The sequence below is a fragment of the Micropterus dolomieu genome, linkage group LG19 (assembly GCF_021292245.1).
Source record: "Micropterus dolomieu isolate WLL.071019.BEF.003 ecotype Adirondacks linkage group LG19, ASM2129224v1, whole genome shotgun sequence".
NCBI classification, from domain to species: domain Eukaryota; kingdom Metazoa; phylum Chordata; class Actinopteri; order Centrarchiformes; family Centrarchidae; genus Micropterus; species Micropterus dolomieu.
In genome coordinates, this window is record NC_060168.1 from 12,761,049 (window position 1) to 12,787,510 (window position 26,462).

Below are 26,462 nucleotides of genomic sequence, written 5' to 3' on the forward strand. Positions count from 1 at the left end.
GCATCATGGCACAGACTACTATCCCCAAAGGTTTTGAGAAGTATGGAAGTATGAAATATGGAGTCAGTGTTCAATACATTTTGTAAAATGCCACTACTTTCAGTTTTACTGTGCACCCAAACAAAATCTGACAGACATTTTACCTTACTTCAGTCCATTTATGCAGGCCTTATCCAAGCCAAGGTCTGTTTATTTGACGTTTAGGATGCACAACATATCATTTCTCCTGTTGGTCAAATCACCTCTGGCAGTTGTATACATTGGGGACTCAAAATGTGTTCCCAGAGGCCTTATGGTTGATTAATGTTCCTGTGTTCATAAAAGACCACTAACAAAGGACACTTTAGGAGTTGAGTGTAGAATTGTATGTTTTGACTTCTTCCAAATTCCTTTTGGGGGTTACATACATATCATTACATACGTTCATCTACATATCCTCAAAGGAGCTGCCCACATTCTGTGATAAAGATATTCAGAACTTCTTGCTCTTACTTCACACAGTTCAGGGGGTTTCATTACAATTCTTTTAAAAACAAAATATGTAGTGCTCTTGTGCCTCTATGTAGACTGTCCTCCGATCTATAGATGGATTTTCCAGCAGTCAGGTTCAGGGAGTGAAATTTATCTTTCCTGTCCTGGCACGGCCTACTACTCCCAAAGATTTAGATTGTTTACATATGGTGTCAGCGTTCGATACATTTTGTAAAAGATGCCACTGCTTTTAAAGGTCCATCTAATCAGGAACAGCTGGTTGCCAGGTGAACACTCTTAACTTCCTGGTTGGACAGAAAATCTCCTCCTCTGGACTCCTTGGACGAAAATTGAATGTTATTCTGCGAGAATATTGGAATTAATCCAAAACACAGCATTTGGACTAATTAAGTGAAAATCATCCCAACAGCGAGCAAATCTCAAAACAAGTGTGAAAAATTCATCTTCCTTCACAGTCACAATAATCACCATCTTCCCTCCAGTTAGTATGAACACATAAATAGCTTCAGATAGGCGATGTAGGGCACAATTAATTGGACATTACTTACCAACAAAAGTTCTGCATTTACAGGAAACACATTATACATTGTAACGAGTTCATTAACACCCTAGTAAACATCTTAAACACATATTTGAATAGGTTTGACAAACGTATTTTCACTAGTATCATTCACAAAGGAAAGCAGAGCTTTACATAAAGCAATAAGCATGCAAAGCTTCAAGCTCTCTTCAGTGACATAGATACTCAAGCTCAGAGCATTCAAGTCAAAAGGCTACTTTTGAACCACAAGCACCACAAACCAGAGGTGTGTTCAGGCTTTTTATACTGTGTTACTCTCATACAGCAGTCGGAGGGTGTCCGCCATTACGGCCATTCAGAGTCAGCCCTCTTATGGAGCGTGTCCTGAACGAGCCCTCAGGGTGGAAGGAATCTGGCTTATCCTCACAACGGAAGACCATGAGGAAGCCATTCCTGTAGTTTTTATTCATCCACCCATACAGGAGAGGGTTGGTAAAAGTTGAACACATAGCTATGATGTGAAACACTGTATATATCAGTTTGTACTCCTTAAACCTGAGCACCAGGTCCAGATCACTGGCCAGCTGAAACACATGGAACGGCAGCCAGCAGGTAGCAAACACCACCACCACCAGCGCCAACATCTTGGTGGTCTTTTTGCGGCGGTTGATGCTATCATTACGGCTGGACGGGCTGATATGATTCTTCAGTTTGACCCAGATGCAGATGTAAGCATAGCTGATGATGGCTAAAGGAATTATGTACTGTAGGAGCAGCATTGAGAGGCTGTAGATGACTCCGTCCCTGCTAGTCCCGTGGGGCCACTTCTCAGAGCAGACAGCCATACGCAGGTTGATGGAAGGGATCTCTTCATGGCGGTACTCTCTGAAGATGGCCAGGGGTGCTGCCAGGACAGCAGACATAGTCCAGGTGAATGCCATGATGAGGAAGCTGGAGTGCCATGTGAGGCGCCGACCAAGGTGGAAGACGATGCAGCGGTAACGCTCCAGAGCGATGACAGTCAGGGTCAGGATGGATACATGCACACTCAGGGCCTGGGCGAAAGGCACCATGTGGCACAACACAGACCCAAACTTCCACTCATCCAGCAGAGTGTAAACCAGAGTGAAGGGCAAACAGAGAGCGTTTACCAGGAGGTCTGCCAGGGCCAGGTTGGCTATGAAGAAGTTGGTCACTGTTCTCATGTTTCTGTAGCGAATAATCATGTAGATGACAAGAGCATTCCCCAGCAGCCCCAGTAGAATGATTAGGGAATAAGCTGTGATCAGTGTGATTTGGACTCCAAGGTGCTTGGTGATGTCAGTGTGGAAACCCGGTGGGTATAAACCCATGCTGTCGTTAAGTAGAATCCAGGGATCAGTTTCACCAGCCTCCTCTTCGCTTGTGCTGTTGGAGGTGTCTGGTGGGCTCATTTTATCGGAAGATGCCAGATAACGGCTGTGCCTCCACCTGAGGAGAGAAAACACACAAAATAAAATTCTTTTCTGATGCTAGCCAGGCAGAATTGGATTCAAATATACTTGAGCTTGAGGTGTTTTATTCATTTATTTCCCACTTGTCTCTCCAATTTAGAATTCCCAACACCCCTGATCTGCATTTCCTGTCACTGCCAACTCCACTGTGGTACATGGTGTCACTTGTCTTCACCAGGAGGGTGTACTGTGTGCCTCCTTACATATCCCCCTCTATAGAGGTGTCCCAAACACCCAATATGAGTTCTGATGCAGGGACAAGAACGTGATCCTTCACCCACCAAAGACTGCCACTTGTCTTCTCTTGAAGGCCTGTCTAAGTCAGAGGTAACGCTGCTGGGAATTGAATCCTGGGTGTCTTTGGCGGTGGGTTAGTATTTTGACCTGCTGGTGCATTCTCTCTCTCTCAAAATGCTGTATACATACCTTATGTCATTCAAAGAAATTAACGTTTGACATTCCTTCCTTCCCCCGCGTGTTTAGATAGACATTATTAATAGTGTACTTGAAAATGTAATTTATTCTCAGAGTCTTCTGCCTTCTCGACAAAGAATGCTCTGCGAGAGCTTTGGCTAAATCCAGCTTCTAATTAAATCTGACAACAGAACTGATACTCAACTATTTCATTATTCTCTTTAAATCACCTGGAAAGGGTAGTTTCCATTGCATTTTAATTGTCATACTGTTATTAAAGCCATTTAGTATTTAACTTGACATAAATGAAATAGTGCAATTTAGAAGATGCATGGAGCCCAATCATTAGAATTTCCCAAAATTGCATTGAGAAAGTGGATGTTCTGAAAAGCTAAGAAGATGAAACCCACATTTCAGTACCAGATGATAATCAATAGAAAATTACCTTGTTCCAAATGCTCCCAAAAATACCAGACCATATTGCTTCCTACAGCTGTTGAACATATCCTTGCACATATAGCCCATAGGTGCAAGTCTTTGTTTGGTAAAAGCCTGCAGTTTTTCCAAGGGACACAACACCTGTCCCATTATAAAGGCTAAAGGAAATGATGGAGGAAGCAATGTGATCGGTAGGAGTCAGCCAGTTCAAAGCCACATCATTAGAGCCGCAGACTGCATTCATACACAGTCTGCATTCATACACAGTCTGCATCTCATAAAGGGAATAGTGTGGTATGCCTAATTTCTGCCAATAGTATCAGTGCAGACCATGCTGTACATCTGTATTTCAGTTTTAAAAATCCTCTCTTTTTAGTACGCTGTCTGTAGTTCATTATCTTGCTATTTCTACCAATTTACCTGTAAGAGGCTGAGAGCTCCTGCTGAATGCAGAAAGAACATTTTGTCATGGCATGTATAAAAACTACTGTCAATGTTTGACTCTTAAATAAGTGCTAAGTCTCTGCATCCTCATTAAGCAGATCCATGCTAATTACATTAAGTGACATTAGACTCAGCCAGAGGCTTTCACCAAACCCACAATACTCTGATTTTTAAAGGATTTCATTTTGAAGTGTTAAAAACTGGATACTTTAGTAGTTTTTGTGTACTTACAGGCCTGAATTGATTTTGCACATTTGTGTGGCTAAGACTCAAATCCTAGTTTCCTTTATGGAATTACTGAGACAAATGGGACACCATTTAGTGAGAGGTCATCTCTTTGGTGACAAACACTCTGGTTGCTCTGGGGATCTTGTAGCCTATTTGACAGACCAAAGCACAGACTATAGTTTACTGACATCTTTGCATTTTCGTTATGTTATTCCTGAGTAAATGTTTTATTGTGGAAAATATGGAGTCAGTGTTATTTTGCTGCATTATTGTGTCACTTTACTGTCTACTATTTATCTATATGCTACATTAATCACATTGTCCTCTCTGCAATTGACTTCAACAGCAAATGGTCTAGACAACAAGTGTGTGTGATGTGGCTCTAAGCTGGTGTGAATAAAAACCATTCAGGCAGCCTTTGGGTTCATGCAGATTTAAGTAAACAATATAAAATGTCAGGGGTGAGGCATATAGAAGAAGAAAGTATGGAACACAAACACACGTCATGAGTCATGAAAGTACTTGCAGGATTGAACTGAAACTATAGGGACCACATGCAATTTATGGTCATTACATCTATAGTACTGCACTGTCAATAAACCAAAAAGCATGTACAGCCAGCCTGAATCCTCCATCACCAGACCAGCTCCTGGCATGCATTAGGGATTCATCAGGCACACTGCAGGCGACATGTGCACTTTACTTTGCACCACTAATTTGTCAGTGCATCCTGATAAGCGATGATAATCCTTGACTTGAAATGCTAACACACACCTGCTGGTGCAAAAAGCAACAATATAACCGGATTCTAGTGAATTCTGCGTAGTGGCTCCAAATTATGAGATAGCTAATTTCCAGTCAAATGTGCAGTTGTGCTTCGTTCGTGCGTAATTTGTCGCCATTTGTTTAACTCACTGAATAGGTCGCATTTAAATATCTCCAAGTGAGCTCTCAAAGCTTATTCAATCGATTAGACAGGTGCAAATCGTTATGCCTCCAACACAAACAGTCTCCCGTGATACGTAATTTGGACACTTGCTCATGTTCCTTTTTAAATGTTCCTCGCACATCCAAATTACGCACATATAATAGTTTCAATAACTACAAGTTCGCTGTAATAAAATAAGAGAGCATTTAACAGCTTTCACTTCGGGGATACATTTTTGTCACCAAAATAGCCTCGCAATATTCATTTAAAGTCTAAATGAACGCTATCCAGACATTAATGGACTCACCTTTCCCCCTATATCTCCTTTTGCAAACGAGTCTTCTCTCGAGAGTGGCGTATAACAAGGGGGGAAAATCCCGAAGCTCCTCCCAAGCTGTAGCGCCTAGTGCGCATCTTGTGGCTCGACTGTGCGTTCCTGAGGCAGGTCTACAGGATTCAGTGTGAGCGTCCACATCAGTGCCAGGGACCGACAGCGGAGGTCTGCGCACGAGCTGCGCTTTGTAGAGCACCTTTTAAAGTGTGCCATCTACGTTGCTTCATCTCCACTGCGCTACACTGTAAAGAAATGTATTTAAAAAAGACAGAATGCCCTTTAAAGTGCCAACGCAGAGTTACGTCACTGAGTTTATGACATTTTTTTAAATCTCCATTGATTATTCACTTTTTTCATGCAGGCTTTCCACCTTAAAGCCTGCTATTCTTCCCTCTTGTCCATGTGTACAAATCCAATGGACTTTGGAACAATATAAGATTGTAAAGCAAAAAGTCATTTAGTCTATTGCTTTATTTGAGGCTCCACGTCACTATCAGGACTGATCTAATTTAAGCAATCAGATGAACAGCATTAAAACTAAACTGTGACACAATATCATATTGTTGTGCAACAAGGCATGGTTGGTTAACTGCATGAAACAGCTGTTAGATTTAGTTGTTCCCTTGGAGGACAATACAGACAAATGTCCCACAAGCTCATTTCTGTGAGCTGCAATTACGTCCTAACTAGATTAAAGTTCTTGGCAAATGGATTGTTATTTTTAGTTTAAACACACCGAAGGGCAGTTTTGGGTGCCATGCCATAAGAATTATTCATATTCAATATTATCATGGAATGGTAGTAGTACATTTGAATATGATTTGGTTGGGAATTTCAATAAATGTTTTAGTATTCTCAGTGTGTTAGGATGATTTTAAAACAATAAAACAATGACTTAAAATAAACAACTTCATAATGAATGAACGATGTACATGCATTTGCAGCCCCCATGACTCGGGGGCTCACCTTATAAGATCTGTAGATTGTTAGGCTAATTATTGCGCAGAGAATGTAGTAGGAATGCCATCAGATACTTTAGGGAAAGACCCGGAACATGCTGTCACTTGAAATTACATAAACAAAGGATATTTAGCCACGTTGAGATCATGTCTCCCTTGAGCCATGTTTTCTGTATTTCCCTGGAGCAGTAAAAAGCTGTCTCTCACCGACTCAGCTCAGATTTATCGTTCAGGGAGCAACAGTATGAGATCCTTGAATCCTCTTGGTGGGATTGCATTTGATGATGCAATAATTGGTGCATTGATTGACTCCGCAACAGAGATTACCCTTATTGATCGGGACAGGCTGCCTCTCCGTCTCATTTATTCTTTCAATTATTAGAGCGGTCCCCCGGCCTCTGAATGCACTAGGTCACTTGGCAGTCAAGGTTGACAGTCCTCTCCTGCCTTGCATGCATTACTGATAAAGTTCTGTCCTCACCACAACCATGCTAATCTCCAACAGGTACTGAAAAGTGGTGTGGAGTTTTATAGTAAGGGCCGTGAAGAAAATGTACCTGTACCTGATTAGTGAACTCTGTAGGACTCCTATATTCATGCCCCCCTGCTCTCCATCTGATTGCTGTTTCTGTCCAGCTCCTCTGAGAGTACTGATGCCACTGGTCTAATGACAGGAGGAGAGACTGTGGCATCACATCGCAGCCACAAAAGGCAGTGAACACACTGCAAGGGTTGTTATTCCTCTCTCTCTCTCTGTCTCTCTGTCTCTCTCTCTCTGTCTCTCTCTCTCTCTCTCTCTCTCTGTGTGTGTTTCTGTGTGTGTGTGTTTGAATGAATGAATGTGGGAGTGAAGGATAGACAAAATCCCATTCGTGCCTCCTGATTTTTCCCTTTGCTCTTGGTATTTCTTACATAGGTTAAACTTGACAGGTGGAGACTGTTGCCTAATCCAGATAATTTATCAGTGATTCAAAATATTGATTTAAAAGGGTGAACAGTCTGTGACATCTGTAAATTGGATTCCTAGGGCAAACATTTGTGTGGGATGCTCCGATTCCTGGTGTACTCTTTTATTCTAAGACAAGGCCAACACACACACACACACACACACACACACACATATATACATATACATATAAACACAGTCAGAATTGTTCCATATGATGTCTGCTACAGTCTGAAAAAAATTACCCTGATGATTTCATCAGAGTTTGGACACCTCAGATATTCAGGATATCTCAGCTGCTTTGATTTTGACCTTTAAAATAAAATCTATTCCCACAAGAAAGGAAGTGCAATACTAATTAGGCCTACAAGACAAACTACTGGTCCTTTAAATCATTTTATAATTAAGTGATTTAGCATTTCTCCACCGGTATTATATCCTTACAACATATTGTTAAGAAGGTTTTAGAAAAGTTAAACCATAAAATTCACACAATCAAAATCAGAAAATATTAACTTTTTGTGGTGGCTATAACCCAAACTATCCTCGTTTTTGCAATAGTGCGGAAATATGGCTTTTGTTCACAGTAAAATTCAGGGCAGCTGCTTTGCATAGTGAAACAGAAAATGAGTCAGAAGAATACAAACAGTTACTGACTGCATTAATTGACGCCCTGCTGTTTGCTTTGAGACATATGGACCAATCAAAGGCGCGTTTGTAGTTGGCACATGCGCAGTACGCGCGTACGCCTTGTTCCCAAACAGCAGCCGAGGGCTCAGAGAGAGCAGATGGAGGGACTTTGAAGTACTTGGCCGCACATATTTCTCCGAACAACAGACAACGTAGGTGCATTAAAGTGTTCACTAAAAGTTTTTCTATAGTTAAAATGGCAAAGTTTTAAAATAGTTTTGTTTTATGTTGCTTAAACGGGCTGTTTTTTAGGCTACGTATAGTAATACGTAGCTAAAAGGAGCTGGCAGGCTTCAGGCACTGCACAACCAAACAAAACATCTGACCAAACGCTGCTTTTGTCTCAAGCTAGCTTATAGAGTCCCGTGGTCTCCTGATTAACATTTGCACTTCAACTGCCTGTCGTTTACGCTTGAAGAAGCTGATTAGTATGTTCTTAAGAGCAATTGGAGAGTTATTTTGCACCGATTTGTTATGAGGGTTGGACTTCAGAGCAGAGAGGCGCAACCCAATCTGCTGAGTTAACCTAGAAAATGAATAACGTAATGCAGTGGGGTTAAGATAGGAAATTGTTGCAGTACAATGTTAAGTTTTATTTTATTTCAGCTGACTCATCAAACAAGTCTGTTGTTTCATCCCTCCCTGTCCCTCTCTACCTCCAGGCTTCTGCTTTCACTTCCTCAATGTGAACAGGCTTGGGAAAGGGAAACTACCCATCGCCATGGCTGCTGCTGCTGCTGCTGCTGCTGCATCTACCAAAGGCAGCCTGAGAGAGGACCTGACATGTGCCATATGCTGTGACCTGTTTCGGGAGCCTGTCATGTTGGCCTGTATGCACCACTTCTGCAAACCCTGCATCTCCAGATACTGGAGAGGAACTCAGGGCCCTGTAAGCTGCCCACAATGCCGCAAGGAATTCAACACCAAGCAGTTTCAAACTAACTACCTTGTGGCAGCCATGGTGGAGAAGGTCAGAGCCACCACCTCGGACTCCTACATCAAGAACCTAGAGGTGAGTTCACGCCTCCACTGCGTGTTTCACCATGGCCCTGCTGGCTGCTCGTAGTTATCTGGAAAGTGTTAAGGGTTTGGCAATCTTAAACAAATAACCTTATGGTCACAAAGTAAACAGATCGATTAAAGTGAGCGTTCTGTAACCTTTGAGTTAAACATGTTGAATACAATTGTATTCTATGTTTCAATCCACATCTGTGTTTATTTCACTGTAGTTAAACATATCTCACTTGAATTCCGCAGGGCAAAGTTTACTGTCCATTATCATTATATTGCTTTGTATGACAGGATAAATTACTTCGCCACAGCAGGTGAACCAATATACACTGCCAGAATAATAAAACCTCCTGCAAATTTTAACATTATTCAATCCAGAATTCCTATAAGAAATCCTACCTTTTGTAACTCTTGCTTAATTGTTTTTAATACTGTGTCAGGCGGTGTTTATTTAACTTTCTGGATGTTTCTAAATGAATATTTTAATGTTTTTGGTTTATTCCCTAGCTCACAGAGAGTTGGATGAGAAGATCGGTGCCACTGTCTCCAGTAAATATAGGCTAAAACCAGCAGCAGCCTAGCTTAGCTTAGCATAAAGACTGGAAGCAGGGGAAAACGGCTAGCCTGGATCTGTCCAGAGCTAATCAAATCTACCAGCACCTCTAAAGCGCACTAATTAACATGTTACATATTGTTTACAAAATGGGGTACTTCTTTAAATAAGGAAATGCTTTTTAAGGCTGTTGTAGCACTCAGTTGTATTTAATAGGGCGTTTCTGATATTTTGCTCCTCCATATATGTCAATAAGGTATACGAAATAGAAACCTCTTTCAATAAAATGGTGGTTTAATACAACAACAACACAAGTACATCCTCAGAACATACCACAGAGTTGGTGCAACACACACACACACAAGTCATTTTCTACTAAAACTAAATATTTAGGTAGTAGTATTTGTTGCAGGGCTGTTTTTCTTGTCACTCACTCAGTTAGGCACGTCTACAGTTGTTTTAGAGGTCCTTATCCTCCTCATAGTCTCTCTGTGTGCTGTTTCTGTCCCCATGCTGATTTGATTTGCATGTTGCTGTACAGAAACAACTGAAAGGGACTTTGGAGAGCCATCGCCAGAAGAAGGAGGACTTCATCAACGATGTTCGCAGAGACAAAGACAAAATGGATACCATAAAGGTACACTCAATGGGAACTCGTAGGATGACAGCACTTAGCAGATAAGAATGCACATGTGTCTCCCTAATGGCTGCAATATTTTGCTGTGCGTATTTAGTGGTGTTTGCTGATGGTAAGTGACCGTTTGTGCTTTGATATGTAAAACATAATGGTCTTATGCTTCGGTGCATTAAAACCTTCTAACCTTTGACTTAACTGTGTTCCAACCATACATCGGAAATCCGTTCTCTTATACAGTCATATTCTTATATGACAATGATTCTGCCATTTTTACTTCCGCATTACGACCCGGTGCATCAAACCACACACTTCTACTTTTGCTTTAAGTTGCTTAAACTATGGGCAAGAGTGCAATACACCAACAGGCAGAAGGATGACAAAAACCCTTATAATGTGTGTGTATAGACAGATGATAAGAGATTGAGTTTAGTCATGCGTGCTGAAATGACGAACAGGAAATCCTTCCCTGCTTAAACAGCCTGTAGTTGTTTAACTTATACATCTTTGATGCTAAGCGTATCTTCATTAACCCCTTGTTTGTCTCTCTCTAGAGATGTGTACTTTTGCAGAAGTTATACATGGCTAACTTTAATGTGGTAATACAAAGGCAACGTCTACAATATTACGTTTTCAATTTTAAAATTGTGTTTTAAAATGAAAACGTTCTCGTACACACCAGCGTTTTAGCACTAATTTGAAATGATCTCTGTCCGTGCTGACACACCTGAAAACGCATATCACATGGCCATTCATGTACATTGGGCATGCAAACAGGAAGCAGATTGTGTACTCCGCAGTTGGTTGCTTATTTTCAGAAAATACTTTGAACAGAGAATAGCAAAGGCGAAAAGTGAGACCGGAGATTTCTTAGCTTGGATCAACAACAAGTTGGAACTGTTACTAAAAGTAACACATGAGTATAAGGTGGTCAGCTCTGAGGGAAGAATAGATTGGAAGTAGTAAAGCAAATACAGCTACATATTAGAGTGGTACCGGGAGCATTATCTATCACCAGAGGAAGCTTTGGTAATGGAAAAGGAGTACCCACACACAACAAAAGGATGAAATCACAAAAGTTATGTAGACCTAGCTTTAATGTTTGGCTTGATATTATTTTATTTATTTATTTTTAATAAAAAAACAAAACAACAGCTGCTAGCATAGACACCAAGGTCAGACAGCACTTATAATTTATTATCTGTGTTGAATTAACTGGCAGTGGTGCAGGCTGATGCCATTTGTTGTCTTCAAACAAAGGGTCACATGATAGGCGCGTGATGAAGACGTCATGAACACGTCATGAACACCGCATGATTGATATGACCCAAACAGGAAGTGAACATGGGTGTCTACATCAGCCTTTTCAAAAATCTCTGTCTAAAAACTAAACTAAAACAGTGTCAGGAGTGTTTGCAAAAGTTTCTGTTAAAGGGTTAAAAAAACTGCCAGAGTAGGTTGTATGTTAGGCGTTAATGTTGCAAAAGTTGTGCGTTTTTAAGTAGAAACGTATTAGTGTGGATGTAGTCGAAAGCAAGATGCTACATATCCTCTGCCTGTCATTTTTCCATGTCACAGAAAGTCGTGGCAGATATGCAGGCTCGCGTCAAAGGCGAATTCAGAGTTCTACATCAGATCCTGCACGAGGAGGAGGCCTGCGTGCTGGAGCAGCTGATGAGAGAGCAGGAGGAAGAGCTGGAGAAAGTCCAGCGCCACCTGGAGGCCACTGAGGTGGCTGTGAGGGAGCTTGAGGAAAATACGAGAGCACTACGGCAGGCTAGTGCTGCCGCTGAGAACGGCGTACTGGCTGAGGTGAGGTATCAGCTTAGACAGAAAGTTTTAAATGAGTATCAAAAGTTTGTCTGAAATGTTTGATGCCTCAAGCTGTAAATATGTTGATCAGCTTTAAATACAACCCTGACTGGCATCTAATTTGAGTTGTGGATTTTCAGTTCGAAACAACAGTCGTTAATGTGATTTTGCTTTCATTTCCTTCCCTCCAGCTCCCACAGCTAAGGTAAGTTTTCATTTCAGTGTTATGACTGATTGAGTGCTTTTGGCATTTTTGCAGCTGTCATGTGCTTATTTGATCTCTGCCTCCATTTAGTGTTGTTTATGTGGAGAATAAATGACTAAATGTATATTTGATTCATTTTGACAGACCGTGTGTGCAGGTGGATATTGCCCCGGAGTTTGACATAAACGCTTTCAGCAACAAATACATGGCCCCGTTACAGTACATCACATGGAGAAGGATGTTCAAATCTTTGAAGCCAGGTAATTTCCCCTCTGATGTGCTGCATTAGAGTATTATAGTATCATATAAAAATGTTGGAGTGGCAACAGAATGACAGTAATGATGCCATTGTTCCACTGATACGATAGATTTTCAGTTAAAAATGTGACAATGTTGAATTTCATCAGAGAAAATATTATCACTGCTGTCATTTAATGAATTGTTTCACCCCAAAGGTCCTTCCCCATTAACGTTTGATGTTGACACAGCGCACCCAAGCATCCAGGTCTCCCGTGACAAAACCGTGGCAGTTGAGTGTGACGTCATGATCCCACATACGGACCACAACAAGCGTTTCCTCCAGTGTGTCAACATTCTGGCCGCCCAGGGCTTCCAGACAGGCCGACACTACTGGGAGGTAGAAGTGGGCTCCAAACCCAAGTGGGACCTGGGCGTGGCCTCTGAGGCCGTAGGCCGGCGCACTCGGATCAAGCTGAGCCCCGAAAGCGGCTACTGGACGCTGCGGCTGCGTAATGGGAACGAGTACTCCGCCGGCACGCAGCCCTGGACCAGGCTGCACCTCGGTTCTTCCCCTCAGAGGTTCGGGGTGTTCTTGGACTGTGAGGAGAGGAGGGTGTCCTTCTACAACGCCGATGATATGAGTCTGCTCTACTCGTTCACCAACGGGCCGAGGGGCAAGGTATTCCCCTTCTTCAGCCCGTGCATTAGTGACAGCAGTCAGAAACCTCAGCCTATTAAACTCCTCCACTACCCACCTGTCGCTCTGTGTGGCTAACATGGGTGCAACCAATAAAAGCTTTTCAGTATTTAAGAGCTTATTGAATAATAACTGTTATTACTCAGCTGTTATATTCCCCACAATTTTGTTGTTATTAATTTTACAGGAACAGTCAACAGAATACACAAATGTTCAACCATTTTGGGTCAAATATAGTGAGGTTTCGATGCATCAAATACATTTTAAGGCGTACTGGTGCTTCACTGTTCAACCAAATATCTTAAAGAGATGGAGATAGTTGACCTTTCAAATGATAATAGGAATAATTACCTCTCATCAAGTCAGACTATCTTTAGCCTTGCTTGCACAGTTTACTGTGAGGTTTTATATTTGATTAAATGGATCTTCATGTTTTATTTGTCTGAAATGACACTATTGCCTTTTTTTATTTTAGATGCATTTTCTGATGATTAACACCCACATGTAACTTCACAGCATGTTAGGAGCTCTTTAGCTGATTTCTAGCTGCTCCTACTGATTTATCATTATTTGTACATTAATTTATATACATGTGTCTTAATTTGACATATATGTGATACATTGCACACTCATTGTTAATTTTGTGGGAAATTACTAAAATGTAGTTCTGTGGGATTCAGTCTATGTAGCCTATTTTACATTGTTATCATTGGCAATGTCAGTTACATTTTTGAGAGAGAGTTCATTGTAAAACCTGCTGATGCAAACAATAAACCAAATCACTTTTTCTCTTTCTTAAATAAACATGGTCTTTGATCATTATCTGCAGCTGTGACACCGTGCACTTCCATGGCCGCACTTGAAATAATCAAGGATGTTATTAAGCATCATCAAAGCAGAACGCACTGCTTATGAACACACGAGCCATCTCTGACACTTGAACAGAAATAGGCGGGCTCTCAGTTATCTTTAAAAACACACAAGAGCAGTGATGTCCTGTTTCCTCCTGCCAGGTGAAGGGTCAGATAAACAGAGGGGACAGTGGGGATGCCTCTGGGCTGCTTGACGGGCCTCAGGGGCATGCAAAAGCAGGATGCCGCTGCCGCCACTATTGACTGGGAAAGTGGCACAAAGAACCGTGGCCAGGGGAGACCCATGCTTTTCCTGCAAAGCAACTACATGGAATGGGTGCGTTTACGACACATAGATATAACACAGTAGTCTCTCAGTATGACCTCCGAATGCTGATTGAAATAACCTCAATCTCCTCAGAGAGCCTCTTTATATTGACTATGCAGAGATAATGAAAGTGAGCCTCTATTTATGAGGCTCTTTTTGGACCCTATGTCCTTTCTGGAAAGGTGATATACAACAATATATTACAATTTTATTTTTGTAAATTTAAAAAAGTAGCCTGAGAGGCATAAAGTTAAAGCTTGCACAAATCAATATTTTTTAATAACAGGTAGCTACTCCACAAACAGAGAGAATTGTCACCTGGCTCTGCAGTTCCCCTCAGCCCTACAACATCTTTTAATTAATTGTTTAGATTTTCTGAACTTTTAATATATAGACTGTAGATCAAAGGAGAATAAATATTGCACTTACATCTATCTGGTGGACAGAAACACGCCTCTAAACAAATGCTAATGTTTCTGCAATATGTTTTAATAAGCAACTCTTTGCTGTCAATTGTGTTGCGTTTACTGTGTGTTTACTGCGTGTTTTGCTGCCCCCAAGTGGCCAAACATTTGTTCAAAAGGTGTTTGCGTGTGAAAAGTTCTCGTTAAAATAAAAGACCCAAACGTCAGGAACCATTTGCTTTGAGCCGCTAAAAAGGAGCTTGGCAGAGTGCAGTGAAGCGACGAGTCCATGGGCCTGAACTTCAATGTCGGAGTCAGCGGCTTGCATGCGTGCTCCACATCCTTCCTATGGTAGTAGCTGTGGATCTGTAGGCCTAATGTGTTTCCTGACCTGAGGATGGGCCGGATGGAGTGCTGGCACTTCAAGGACGGGTCCTTGAGTCCTCGGTTGTCTCTCAGGAGCCAGCAGGATTATAAACTGGAATTTTTTCATCTGACATCTGGTATTCCTTGTGTTTTTGGAAACATTGGAACAAATGTCTACATGTATTTTAATTATGGTGGAATGTGTTATGATATGAGCTTGTACATATTTTGTACTGGGTATCTTGTATTGTGTCTTTATATTTATTTTATTTTATTTTACTGATATGGACCTATGCGTCTAAAATAAAGTTGATTGATTGATTGACACAGCAGGGGCGATCATCCTATCCTGCACCAGGGCTATTGTTTGTTATCACTGTTGTCTGAATGGCTTGTCTGAATGCTTATGTGCGCAGTTTATTATTTTATTGGCCACTCAAGTGTTTTCATGCGTTTATGACATTATCTGTTTTATGTTGGTAATGAGATTTGGTAACTCCCTGGACGAAGCTTTGTTACACTATGGACACGATTTAGTGTGTTTATTTTCCTCTGAAGCTGAGGGTGCTGTGGGCCGAAACCAGGGGAACATTTTAATTACAACCATTCAATCACAACATTGTGTTTTAAGGTCAGAGAGGTGGAATGCCGCAAGGGATCTGGGGGGAAACGCATGCCCACAATAACATGCGAAGACCCTTTGACTCCCTGTTATTCCACACACTCCTGGTGCCTGGTTCTTCAAAATAACATAATCATATTGAGGAAAAATGTTTTTCTCATACATCTCATCGCCATCTGTTGTTTGATGGGTGGACTGAGTTTCTGAGGAGTCTGGGTCAGCTAGGGTTATTATTGCTGTGGTGGATTTTTAAAGTGGAGATTCAGCATAGCCTACTATTGATTTTGCAGCACACTCATGGTGCTGTAAAGCAGACCTGTCTGGGATTGATTATACTGGCTCAAATGGGCACGCTGTTTCATCTGTGACTGCGTAAGAGGTTTGACTGTCGAAGCTACCTCTACATCAGGCCATAAATGAATGAAACACACAATTGAGCCAGAAACTCTTATCTATGAGTGTGTGAGTGTGTGTGTGTGTGTGTGTGTGTGTGTGTGTGAGCGTGTTCGACACACAAGCTCAACCTCTTGTAACCTGCGACTTTTTAATTCTCAGGGCATATGGTACATGGGTTTTCAATTTTCAAAATCCCTCCCTGTAAAAATAAAACGGCTATAGCAGCTCAATGGGCATGTTGTGCTCTTAGTACATGATTTTCATTGACACTCTGAGGACTCCCTGAGAAGGATGGATGTGTGGGCGGAGGGGGTTAACAGACTTGGACAAGGCTAGAGGAACTCTGTGCAGTTTAGTTTCATTGGAGGCATCATTTCATCTGACCCTTTGGAAGAGCAATTACTGACTCATAATATTGAGCTACTCCCAAGACACCTCTGCTCAGCGTTAGTTTGTTGAATGTCTAGAAGAATTTGTGCTCATAAGCACAAAAGATAACTTTTTCTACCTCAAGTAATGGCAGACATGTGTCCCGAAGAGATAAAAATGTAACTGACACGGTGCCAGAAGAGTTAGAGACTAGATATATTATTTTATGGTTTAAAGGCAGCTGAGCAAAGGAGTAAAATATCATGTAATATTCTTGTAATATTCCTCCAGAGGCTGTGTGTCTTTGCACTTATCTTATTGTGGTATTTGTTCCCTTCCTTGGCAATGCAGCTGTATTCCTGTGGTGGCTTTATAAGAAATTCTGATTTCTTGGTGCACTAAAGCAATGCAGCATTCTCAATTACCTCAATATTAAGTTTAAAGTGTTCTTCTTGTGCTGCCTTGTTGTGCTATAAGCACGTTTTCATGCCATACAATAATAATATAGGTCTTTAACGCAGAGGATGAAACGAATGGGATCTTGCAGGAAGGAAATTTGTCATGGGTGTTGAGGAGACCCCCCTACACGTACCCCACACCCACCAACACACAGGCGCACACCCCTCCAATTCAGCTTGTTTTATGAACTGGGTGGGTGGGTGTGCATGCGCTCCGGTCACGAGCAAAGGAAAGGGAAATCATTGTAAATCCCATTCAGTGCCTGGTGCATCCTTTTGACAAAACGTTGGGAAAAAAATACGTTTTTTTGGTCTTCCTTTTCCTCAGCATTTCGGCTCTGTCCTCTCTGTGCAGAGTACAGACAGGCATCGATTGGCCGAGGTTCACCTGAGTCCCCCCACCTACATCCACGGACGTAGATTCAAACCACCTCTCCACTGCTTCCACCAGCATTACAACTACCGCGTTTTTTATCAGAAACATCGCTCAAGCTTACTGCACTTCTGGACCGGAGATCTGGAGATGAAGACAGACTTTACGTTTTTCTGTCGGACTTGGATTGGAATAGCGTATGCCTCAGGTGAGGAGACTTCCACAGCGAGTGCGAAAGTTTGGAGCGCGCAACTTTTTGCGGAGGGAAAGGTCGAGCTGAGTGTTTACACTGACTTTCAGTAAATAATTTATTCAAGGTTGATTGAAGTTTTTTTATTTCTCGACGCTCAAAGTTTTATTCACGTTAAGCTGCGGTCTCACACTGAAGCCAGGTAGCTGTACCCTGAACTTAAGTTTTTCTCTTTAACACCTAGCCTACTTTCTGTTTTATTAATTGTGATCAAACTCTTAGACGTTTGCTGGCTTTGAATCTCTTCTTTTTGCAGCTACAGTACACATGCGCAACTTTTAGCACTCATACATGATTGAAAGTGTGCCTCCTTGCCCCTCAATATGGGACTGAATCAATAAAGAACCCAGCGGGGTCTCAAAGTCTACATGCAGATAGGCACTAGGGGGAGGCATGCTAATGTTGTGTTTAATAAAGATGCAGCTGTTAGTTGAGGATGCTAAACTCAGGTTCTCATGTTGAGTTTAAGTGACTTTACTTCAGCATACATGTATGTAGGTCACATTTCGTGGCAGAGTAAGAGGAAAGCAGACTGATCTAGACTGGATTGACATGTGCAGGGGGTGGGGAGCGCAGAGCCCTTGTTATCTCTCAGAGTGGTCTTCTCATGTCTTATTTTTGTAAAGGGCATGAATAGTGAGAAAAGGCTGGATGCGTTTAGTACAAATCAACTTGTCTCAAGACATGTGGGGTCATTTTCAGTGTGATCTGCTTCCATATGTGCTTTTTATTCTCTTGTGTGTCTAGAAAACAAGTAAAGCTAAGGCTAGAGATCAATAAATCTTAAGCACATTGTCAGTGCGCTATTATAAATCAGATTCTTGAAACAGGGCCCTCTGATTGATTGTGTAATCTGGGAGTATGGGGTATCTGTTTGCAGTTTTGCCCAGTGACTGAATGTGTTCATTTGAGCTGTTCATCACTTGATTGCTGTTGAACAGCTGTTCATAAAGAACAGGGAATACTTTTGTGAGGGGCAGTCGCCATATGGCTACCCGAATCATAACTCCGGGCTGGAGGGATGGCTCTTGCTCCTTTCATATCTATCACTGAGCTGTGCTGATTGGTGGAGGAACAGATAAACAGTGACTCTCAATAACAGTAAACTAAATTATCGTCTCTAAGTAATGATACATTTTATCATGTGTAACAAACTGTGTTTGCTAAGGTTGAGGTCGCTCTCCTCTTTTCACCTGGCTGTATGTTTTTTTGAGACTTTATCTAAACCTTTGCTGTATTCAAGAGAAAACTCGTAAAAAAGAGTTTTCCATTAATCCACAATGTGTACCTTGGAATTGTAAATCTCTGTATGACATTTCTGTCATCCCACAAACCTGATGTGCCTGTTAGCGTATGAGTGGTATCTGTTGAAAGACTTATTTGCAGCCCTGTTAGTTCAACAGTACAGGGCCCCCATTTCTCTCAGCTGATGCTGAAAACATAAAGTATATGCAGGATATCTCAGAACTATCCTGGAGGCAGTAAGAACCCCTAGCTTAGTATCAGGCGCAGATTTTTCAATTACAGCCTGCAGTATAGGGTATGAGATTGAGCGCCACATTAGTGAGGTGAAGTCATGTTTTGAATTAGGGCTGCACAATTCATTGAAATACATTTTTATGATGAAGGTAAAATGTGTGACATAACAGCATTATAATGAATTGCTGTAGCGCTACAGAGATGCCCTGGCCCTCAAATCTTAGTGTCCAGATGTAAGAACACAGGGTAAATATAAATAGACTGTGAAATTCTCAGATTTGTCTTTAGTCTGAAGGGTTTTCTTAACCCTCTTAACCCTCAAAATTTCTTTCAACAAAATACAAATGTGTTAAATTAAAAAGACGCTTTAGAGTCAGAGTCTGATGCAAGCATGATGAAAGCTCTGGCTTACCATTATTATGATCTGAGGGGAGGGTTGAGGGAGATTGTCGACCTGCCAGCCCAGAAGTCATTGTCATCTTAGGAGGGGTGGGGGAGGGGATGATTTACTCAGCAGCTGCATTTATGGAGCTTCATGATTTCACCCCGAGCCATTTTCTACCATCTTCCTGCTATGCTCTATCTCTGGTTTGAATTATGGCGGTTCCAAAACATTTATTACACAGCCACAGAAATTCTGTCTAATTTAAAAAAAGGCATCTTGGTGCTACTTCGCTGATAAATGTTGCCATTCAAATGAATTGTGAATCTATGATAGATTCATCTCCTCTTAATTTCCTTGTTTTTGTTGTAGCATAATTGGCTATTGAAAACTCTCCCCTTCAAATAAGCCACATGTTAATGCAGTTTTTTTCTAAAGCTGAGCTCTACAGCCAAATGATCTCTGGCTTACTCTGTGTCTTGGGTGCATAGTATTGATGTTGCTTTTAGCAGAGTGTTTTCTGTACGCATACCTCCGCTTGATCAGATCATCCCAGAAATCTGACTCTCAGAACTCTGGGTATTATTCTAGTCGTCCACTTATAGAGGTCGAGTTGTTTTAGCCAACAATATCCCCCTATTCTCAGTGCTGATCTCAGGATTCAACCTCAGGACTCCGAGGAGCGGACCCTCGCTGTCTGTCCTCGTATACCTTGTTCTATCAGCTGGAGAGCAGCTCAGATGAGAGAGGAATGCTGCTGCCACTGCTCTATGTGGGAAGCTCTCTGCAGTAAAGTCCATAAAGTCCAAATAAACAGGGAGACCGGTGCCTCACTTATCACTTGTACTTGAGTAGTGGGGCCCCTTGGGCATTTGGATGTCTGGTCACTCACTTTCTCATCATGGTAAAGCACCAACACCCCAAATATGACTAGAGCTGAGAGATAAGCTCTTTCAACACCAGGAGTCTGCAGCAAAAGCCAAATATGTGTCTAAGTTTGTGTTAGATAGTTAATGAAAACCATCTGTGGTATTTTTGTTTTCATATTTCTGACCCCTCCATGTTTTCTGTGCCCAGATTTATGCCAGTGTTTGTCTGTTGGTCAGTCCACCACTTTGGTCCAGACTGAAATACCACAAACACTATTGAATAGATTGCCTACAGGGGTTAAATCTTTGGTTTCCAAAACCTTTTCTTCTAGCACCACCATGAGACTGATTTTTTGGCTTTTAGTTAAATATCTTCGCAGCTGCTCGATTGCCATAAAATCTGGTACAGATATCCATGGTGCATGGTGAATCCTAATCACTTTGATGATCCTCTGGCTTTAGATCTAGGTTAAGGTTTACATTTGTGGTTTTGAGTTCAATGTCTAACTAACTATTGGATGGATTGCCATGGAATTGGTACAGACATTTATTTTCCTCTCAAGATGGACAATAATATCGCAGGTGGTCCATTAACATTTCATCTAGCCCCATAATCAGATCAACATTTTTGTGACTAAATACTTGCAAAACTTTAATGACATCCATGTCATCCTTGGTTGGACTTTGTGTTTAGTGCTAATAAGCAAATGTTAGCATGCTAACATGCAAAACTAAGATGCTGAACATGGTAAACTTTTTACTGGCTTAACACCAGCATGTAAGCATTGTCATTGTGAGCATCTTATCATTCTGATTTAGCTAAAATGGCTGCTGTGCCTAAGGAAAGCCTCACAAAGCTGATAGTACAACTGTAGACCCATAGGTCCGGGTTATGCTTGAACAGAGGTGGTTTCGTGCAAACACACTCGAAGGCTGGTTGAAAAGCTGGCCATCACAGAGAGAGGGGTGATGTGATTTTATTTAAATACGAGGACAAAAGTACACATTTTCACTTTCAGAAAGTTGTGTTAAGACTGAAAAAAAAGAGAGCATTCGTGAGAAATTAAAACCCTGGGTCCTTACTCACCTCTACACAGCTGCCTACATGATACATGGCGTGAAGTGATTGCTGGCTTGTCAGTTACAGAAATTGTCGGACACAGCCTTCAGAATGTCTATTCAGAATCACTCCTTCGTGGTCATTTTCTGTGTCCCTACTGTGCAAATAAAATGTCAGCCACAGCAGGTTCCCGTTCTGCCCCAACAATGTACATTTTTCTTAGCACTCTAAAAACATTTTGCCACCCTCAGAATAATTACCATGTGGAGGAGATTTAACCTATCGATTTCCTTTCTCTCTCAGTGTCCTTTTTATCATGTTCACACAGGCTGTAACTGATGCTTCACTCATTGCTTGAACTATAACTCAGTTTGTGAATTAACCCATCTATGAACGGGTAAGAGCGTGCACAATTGTACATATAAGTGCTTTTACCTAGAAGATGAAATTAATTATAAGACACTGCTGTTGTTAACTGAGGCCAAAAAAGTTATCACGAGGACTGCTACACATTTTTCTGTTCAGCCAAACTCTTTGCAAGCTAGTAGGAGTTGGAGATCATTTGACATGGAGATGGGTCTATCAACAAATTAGGGAGTCCAGAGTAATAATGGGGTTTAGAATTCATATCTACAAATACTTACCTTGGTGTTGTCTTTACAAATTCTCTTTAAATGCAAATACAAGGTTAGGATGGGCTCCTGTGACAGCCAGTGAAAACACATTTATTGTGTTGACAGATACTGGAGGGAAATTACTTTGTGGCATCCATTGGCTTTATTGGTTAATCACTGTACACATGTTCTGAAGCCAGAAACTGGATCCTGGGACACAGTGGCAGACAAATATTACAACACTCCAAAGGGCTTGCGTTGCTTAGAAACAGCATAATTTAGAGCACTTATCGGGTCAATGAGAGCCACCATCGCTTTTACGTTCAAACCGCTACTCAGTCTCAGCCAGCTGCGTGTGTATAGGGTTGTGATATGGAAGTCCATGTATCATTTTATTGGTCACTCATACCTCTTGCCTTGTCACTGGAGGTCGCATGAGGTTCATGGGAATTAGTCCACTGGCAAGGCCTGAGGAAATGTTTCCCTCCCTTTAGGTGTTCAGCACCATAGTTGTTGACCAGGCTCTCCCTACATTGCCATTGTTTTCTACAGTTTTCTTAAGCTGCATCTTGTTTATGGCCTGAATCTCCAGAAAGTAGGTAACAAGCGCGGTAATGGAACTCCTTAAGGTTTGGCCTCCAAGCAGTCGCAGCATGAGTTTTAGGAGCGTGCAAGCCATCACAGCAGGCTAGGACTGTGTTAATCTTTGGCACTTGCTTGTACTCCAAGAGATATTTCCCAACAGAAAGGACATTGCCAGGACAAAGGATTTACCACAATATGCTTGGTTCCCTTCTCAGCAGGGGAAACCATTTCTCAATGATAAAAATGATGACATGCAAAAAATGGATCGCCACAGAGGAAGCCCTTGAGTTGTCCGGTGTGCCTGTGAGGCAGGTACAGGAAGATTTAGTCAGGGACAGAGGTTTTGAACATAGGAAGTTGGCCCAGATGGCTTGTCGCTGCATCCTTAATTTCGCAACCCTCCTCTGGCAGGATGTTGGAAAGGCCTAACTAACCCCAATAGTGGAGAGAACAGGGACATAGTGGATGTCATCCTCCTCCTCCTAAGTAACAATGAAATCAAAGCTGGTCTGCCAGTCAGTCCGTCTCCTGACTTCAGCCCGGCCTTGTGTCCAGATGACAGAGGAAGTGGACTTTATTCCTTTCAGAGAGAGAGAGAGAGAGAGAGAGAGAGAGAGAGAGAGAGAGAGAGAATATGTTATAGCCTGAGGCTGGCTGACTCCACATCAAAACAGCAGGTCTGGTCCATGGCCTGCATGGCCTCCTGCCCTTTGCCGGACATACAGGGCTATTTCAGAGTTCCCCAGCTATAGCCCTTTGCCAGATACTGTGTCACTGAAATAACTGAAGCTGTACTGTCACAAACATGTTGCTCTTTGTCCCTAAAAGCCTAATGTGCAATTAAATTCCAGTTAATACATTTGCTGTATCATTCAAGTGTGTTCGACCCCATGTGATTTTATTTAAATCACTTCCCTGAAGGGATGTCACAGCTGCATATATAGAAAAATTCAAAAGGCTTCTAAGGCGTTTTAATTTAATTACGAGGGAACAGCACAAGTACCTATTTACAATTACTACATCTGTGAAAACCAGTGTATTTTTGAAGGACTTCCGCATCGCATCCTTTCAGCCAAACTGAGACTCTGCTCTGAAAAACCCTTTATTTGTTTGCGCAAGGTTCTTCTTTTCCTGTTCCTGTCATGTGACTGATCAGAGACAAAACTACAGAGGAGCGAGGAAACACCAATGGCAACATCTCCTTCACCGTCCATGAAAAAGGGAAGTGGGAGAAGCATGAACATGATAAAGAAAACAGGAAATTTGCTCGCATTGAAAAACATTGCACTGCCTTTCACACGAGCTTTAACGTGCCCTGTGTCGTACCCTCGAAGAGAGGAGCTATCGTCTTCATGCTTACCTTTGATGCTCTCGACTCCTGCCTGCCTTGTATTTGTCTGCTTGTCAGAGAAACTTTACATTTTTAACTGGCTTAGAGTGCCTTATGGCAGCTAGGCTTCTTCCGCTGTGCGTATGATTTATCTTTAGTCAGCAGGTGTCCTCTGCTGAGAAGTTCAGTTTCAGTACTCCATTTCCACCAGTACGAGTCACCGAGAGCTCCGCAAAGGATAAGATGAATGCACATATGCAGAAGCATTTAATAGGTAAAAGATCTTCTGCATATACCACTGTACTCCCTCTTTTTTGAGCAATTCTGCAGTTCATTTTGCCGTAGCTCCTCACAAAACAAGCACATAATGCATTTGCATAGATAGTGTTGCCTCTGTAACTCTGCACTTTTAGGTGGAAATGTCCATTACCTCCTGATTCTTGTTTATAGCGTGAGAAAGATAAAGCCACACTGGAGTGGTGGTGTTGTACAGATTTGTACATTTGTACTGTTAACACACACTTCTTGTTGTCAGTGGAAGCAGCAATCAAGGGAACAAGTAGTTTGAGATGCAGTTTTGTTTGATTTATGTGACTCACTTATGTTTTTTTCCTTAATTTTTGGGATGAACTGCTATTTTTTCCGAGAGTTAGATGAGAAGATTGATATCACTCCTATGTCTATTTGGTAAATATGTATCCACAGTAGGGATGAACCAATCTGACTTTTTCAGTCCTGATAGCAATGCCTGGGCTTTGGTTATCGTCCAATGTCAATTACCGATCCAGTACCGGTGTACAATTAATAAGCTGCATTCCTCACTGTGAGGAAGAGACTAGGAATCATTTATTTACACGTAAGGCATCACTATGTAGGATTTGGTGTGATTTCGCAGCTTTCCTTTGCCGCAGTAATTGAAATTCACCGCTGTCATAAATAAGGATATCTGTACACATTCATTTGTTATGATTACATTATAATAAAAAAACTAGTAAGTCACCAACTTTGCTAACACAGCCAAACATCAACAAGTGTGACAACACAAGTCCAACTGTGTGCATGCAGAAAGAATGCCAGCTCAGCGTCTGTCTAGCAGCTTTTTATTTCAGTTTATTTAAGTTCATGTCTCTCTCTTTTTCTCTTCTTAGACTCTTCTGTCAACGTCCTCTTGGGTGTCTTCGCCTCTGCCTTTAGATAAAGTTACGTCCATAGTGGCAGCTGAGCCCAGTTATGTTGCCCACTCGCTCTCCTCCAGCAGCAGCATAATGTTGCTTAAACTTGGATGACAAGCTAGTTAACAAAGCTAGAGCACTTACAGTAATGTTACCAATGTTGGAGTGTGTAATCTAGTAAGTTTGCGAAGATCAACTCAAGATTTATAGCTAGCGGCTAAACCTTTGTCTGTGAAACCTGATTTTGCTCGAGTCTGCTAACACAAGCATTTGCACAACAATACAAGACATAGCAAGCCGCCTAATAAGTTATTACTTACTAGTCCAAGTGAAAACTAAAGGGGACAAAGCGTTCGCAGTCAGGGCCCCGAGGCTCTGGAACAGCCTGCCCGAGGAAATCAGGTCCGCTTAGTCAGTGAACTCTTCTTAAAACATACTTTTATACGAGAGCCTTTCCTGATTTTATTTGACTTAATTTTATTCTATTTTATATTTATTTTAAACATGTATTTTAGTCTCTTAAGTGTTTTCTTGCTTTTATCATGTATTTGTTTTTATGGATTTTATTGTCTTTGCACTTGCTACAGCACTTTGTAACTTGTTTTTGAAAAGTGCTTTATAAATAAAGATTATTATTATTATTATTATAGTCCAACAGTAAGAAGGCCAGCCCAGCATCTGTCCTGCATCCTTTTAACTTTTAGCTCACACCATACATACGCCTACTTGTTGCTTCTTTTTATGGCTTGCTTGCTAAAGAGTCCAATAATGCTATGTTAGCTCCCCCAGCCAAATGTTTAGGTCTACATCGGCCCTTGATTGGGCCCTTTGTCACAATACCAGATCCAGCTCTTTGAGTCAGTATCAGTGTCGCGAAGGGCTTAAGCAGTCACCCTGCCCGGCTTCGAACACAGGTCTACAGGGTACTAAACATGCAAGTTGACCAGAACGCCAAAGAGCCAGGCTCGTTGGTATGGCAGTCGAAGCACATTCTTAACCATAGTTGGTCCTGACTTAGCAGCTAAAATTCCTAACCAAGAATTGAAGTTGAACACTGAAAGAAATGACTGTTCTATTTTCCTCTCTCCTGTCAGTGAGTGTGAAATAATGAATAGTTCAAAAATCCAAAAACAAGTTATCTACAGACTGTCACTCCATCGATATGGTACTAATAAAAAAGACAATTAAAAGTATCATAAAGCCTCTAACACATATCTGTAACCTGTCGCTTAAAAACGGCTGTGTGCCAAGAAAAATGAAAATTGCTAAGGTCATGCCATTGTTCAAAAATGGAAATAGGAATCACTTTACTAATTACAGACCCATTTCTCTCCTTCCCCAGTTTTCAAAAATCCTTGAAAAGGTTTTTGACAAACGGTTAGAAATTTTTACAGATAAGCATAAGCTAATTAATGAAGGACAATATGGGTTCAGACCCAACAGATCAACTTCGATGGCCATAATTGACGCCACAGAAGAAATATCGAAGGCTCTAACAAACAAAAAACATGCAATA

At 41.5% G+C, this 26,462-nt stretch overlaps 3 protein-coding genes across 5 annotated transcripts in view; 2 read left to right on the top strand and 1 right to left on the bottom strand.

Annotated features, from left to right (window-relative positions):
• Window positions 1–778: 778 nt before the first annotated feature.
• Window positions 779–5,351, bottom strand: npy7r (neuropeptide Y receptor Y7). Its single transcript, XM_046031048.1, has 2 exons — window positions 5,265–5,351; window positions 779–2,482 (listed from the first exon to the last, which is right to left on the bottom strand). The coding sequence occupies exon 2, from the start codon at window positions 2,443–2,445 to the stop codon at window positions 1,330–1,332; it is 1,116 nt and encodes a 371-aa protein (XP_045887004.1). The 5' UTR covers window positions 2,446–2,482; window positions 5,265–5,351; the 3' UTR covers window positions 779–1,329.
• A 2,549-nt stretch (window positions 5,352–7,900) lies between these two features.
• Window positions 7,901–13,838, top strand: trim105 (tripartite motif containing 105). The gene is made up of 7 exons (XM_046031579.1): window positions 7,901–8,038; window positions 8,549–8,898; window positions 9,992–10,087; window positions 11,663–11,896; window positions 12,088–12,101; window positions 12,246–12,361; window positions 12,557–13,838. Exons 2-7 carry the CDS (start codon window positions 8,608–8,610, stop codon window positions 13,114–13,116), a joined length of 1,311 nt encoding a protein of 436 aa, XP_045887535.1. The 5' UTR covers window positions 7,901–8,038; window positions 8,549–8,607; the 3' UTR covers window positions 13,117–13,838.
• Window positions 13,839–17,132: 3,294 nt separating this feature from the next.
• The window catches only part of flt4 (fms related receptor tyrosine kinase 4), a 46,918-nt gene continuing 37,588 nt past the window's right edge, over window positions 17,133–26,462 (top strand). For 2 of the 3 annotated variants that reach the window (XM_046030401.1, XM_046030402.1), the window contains exon 1: window positions 17,134–17,413. In XM_046030401.1, the coding sequence (XP_045886357.1) occupies window positions 17,356–17,413 (58 nt within the window). In that variant the 5' untranslated portion in view covers window positions 17,134–17,355. Of the gene's footprint in view, window positions 17,414–26,462 lie in introns of all 3 variants that reach the window. The other variant, XM_046030403.1, reaches the window with a different exon arrangement.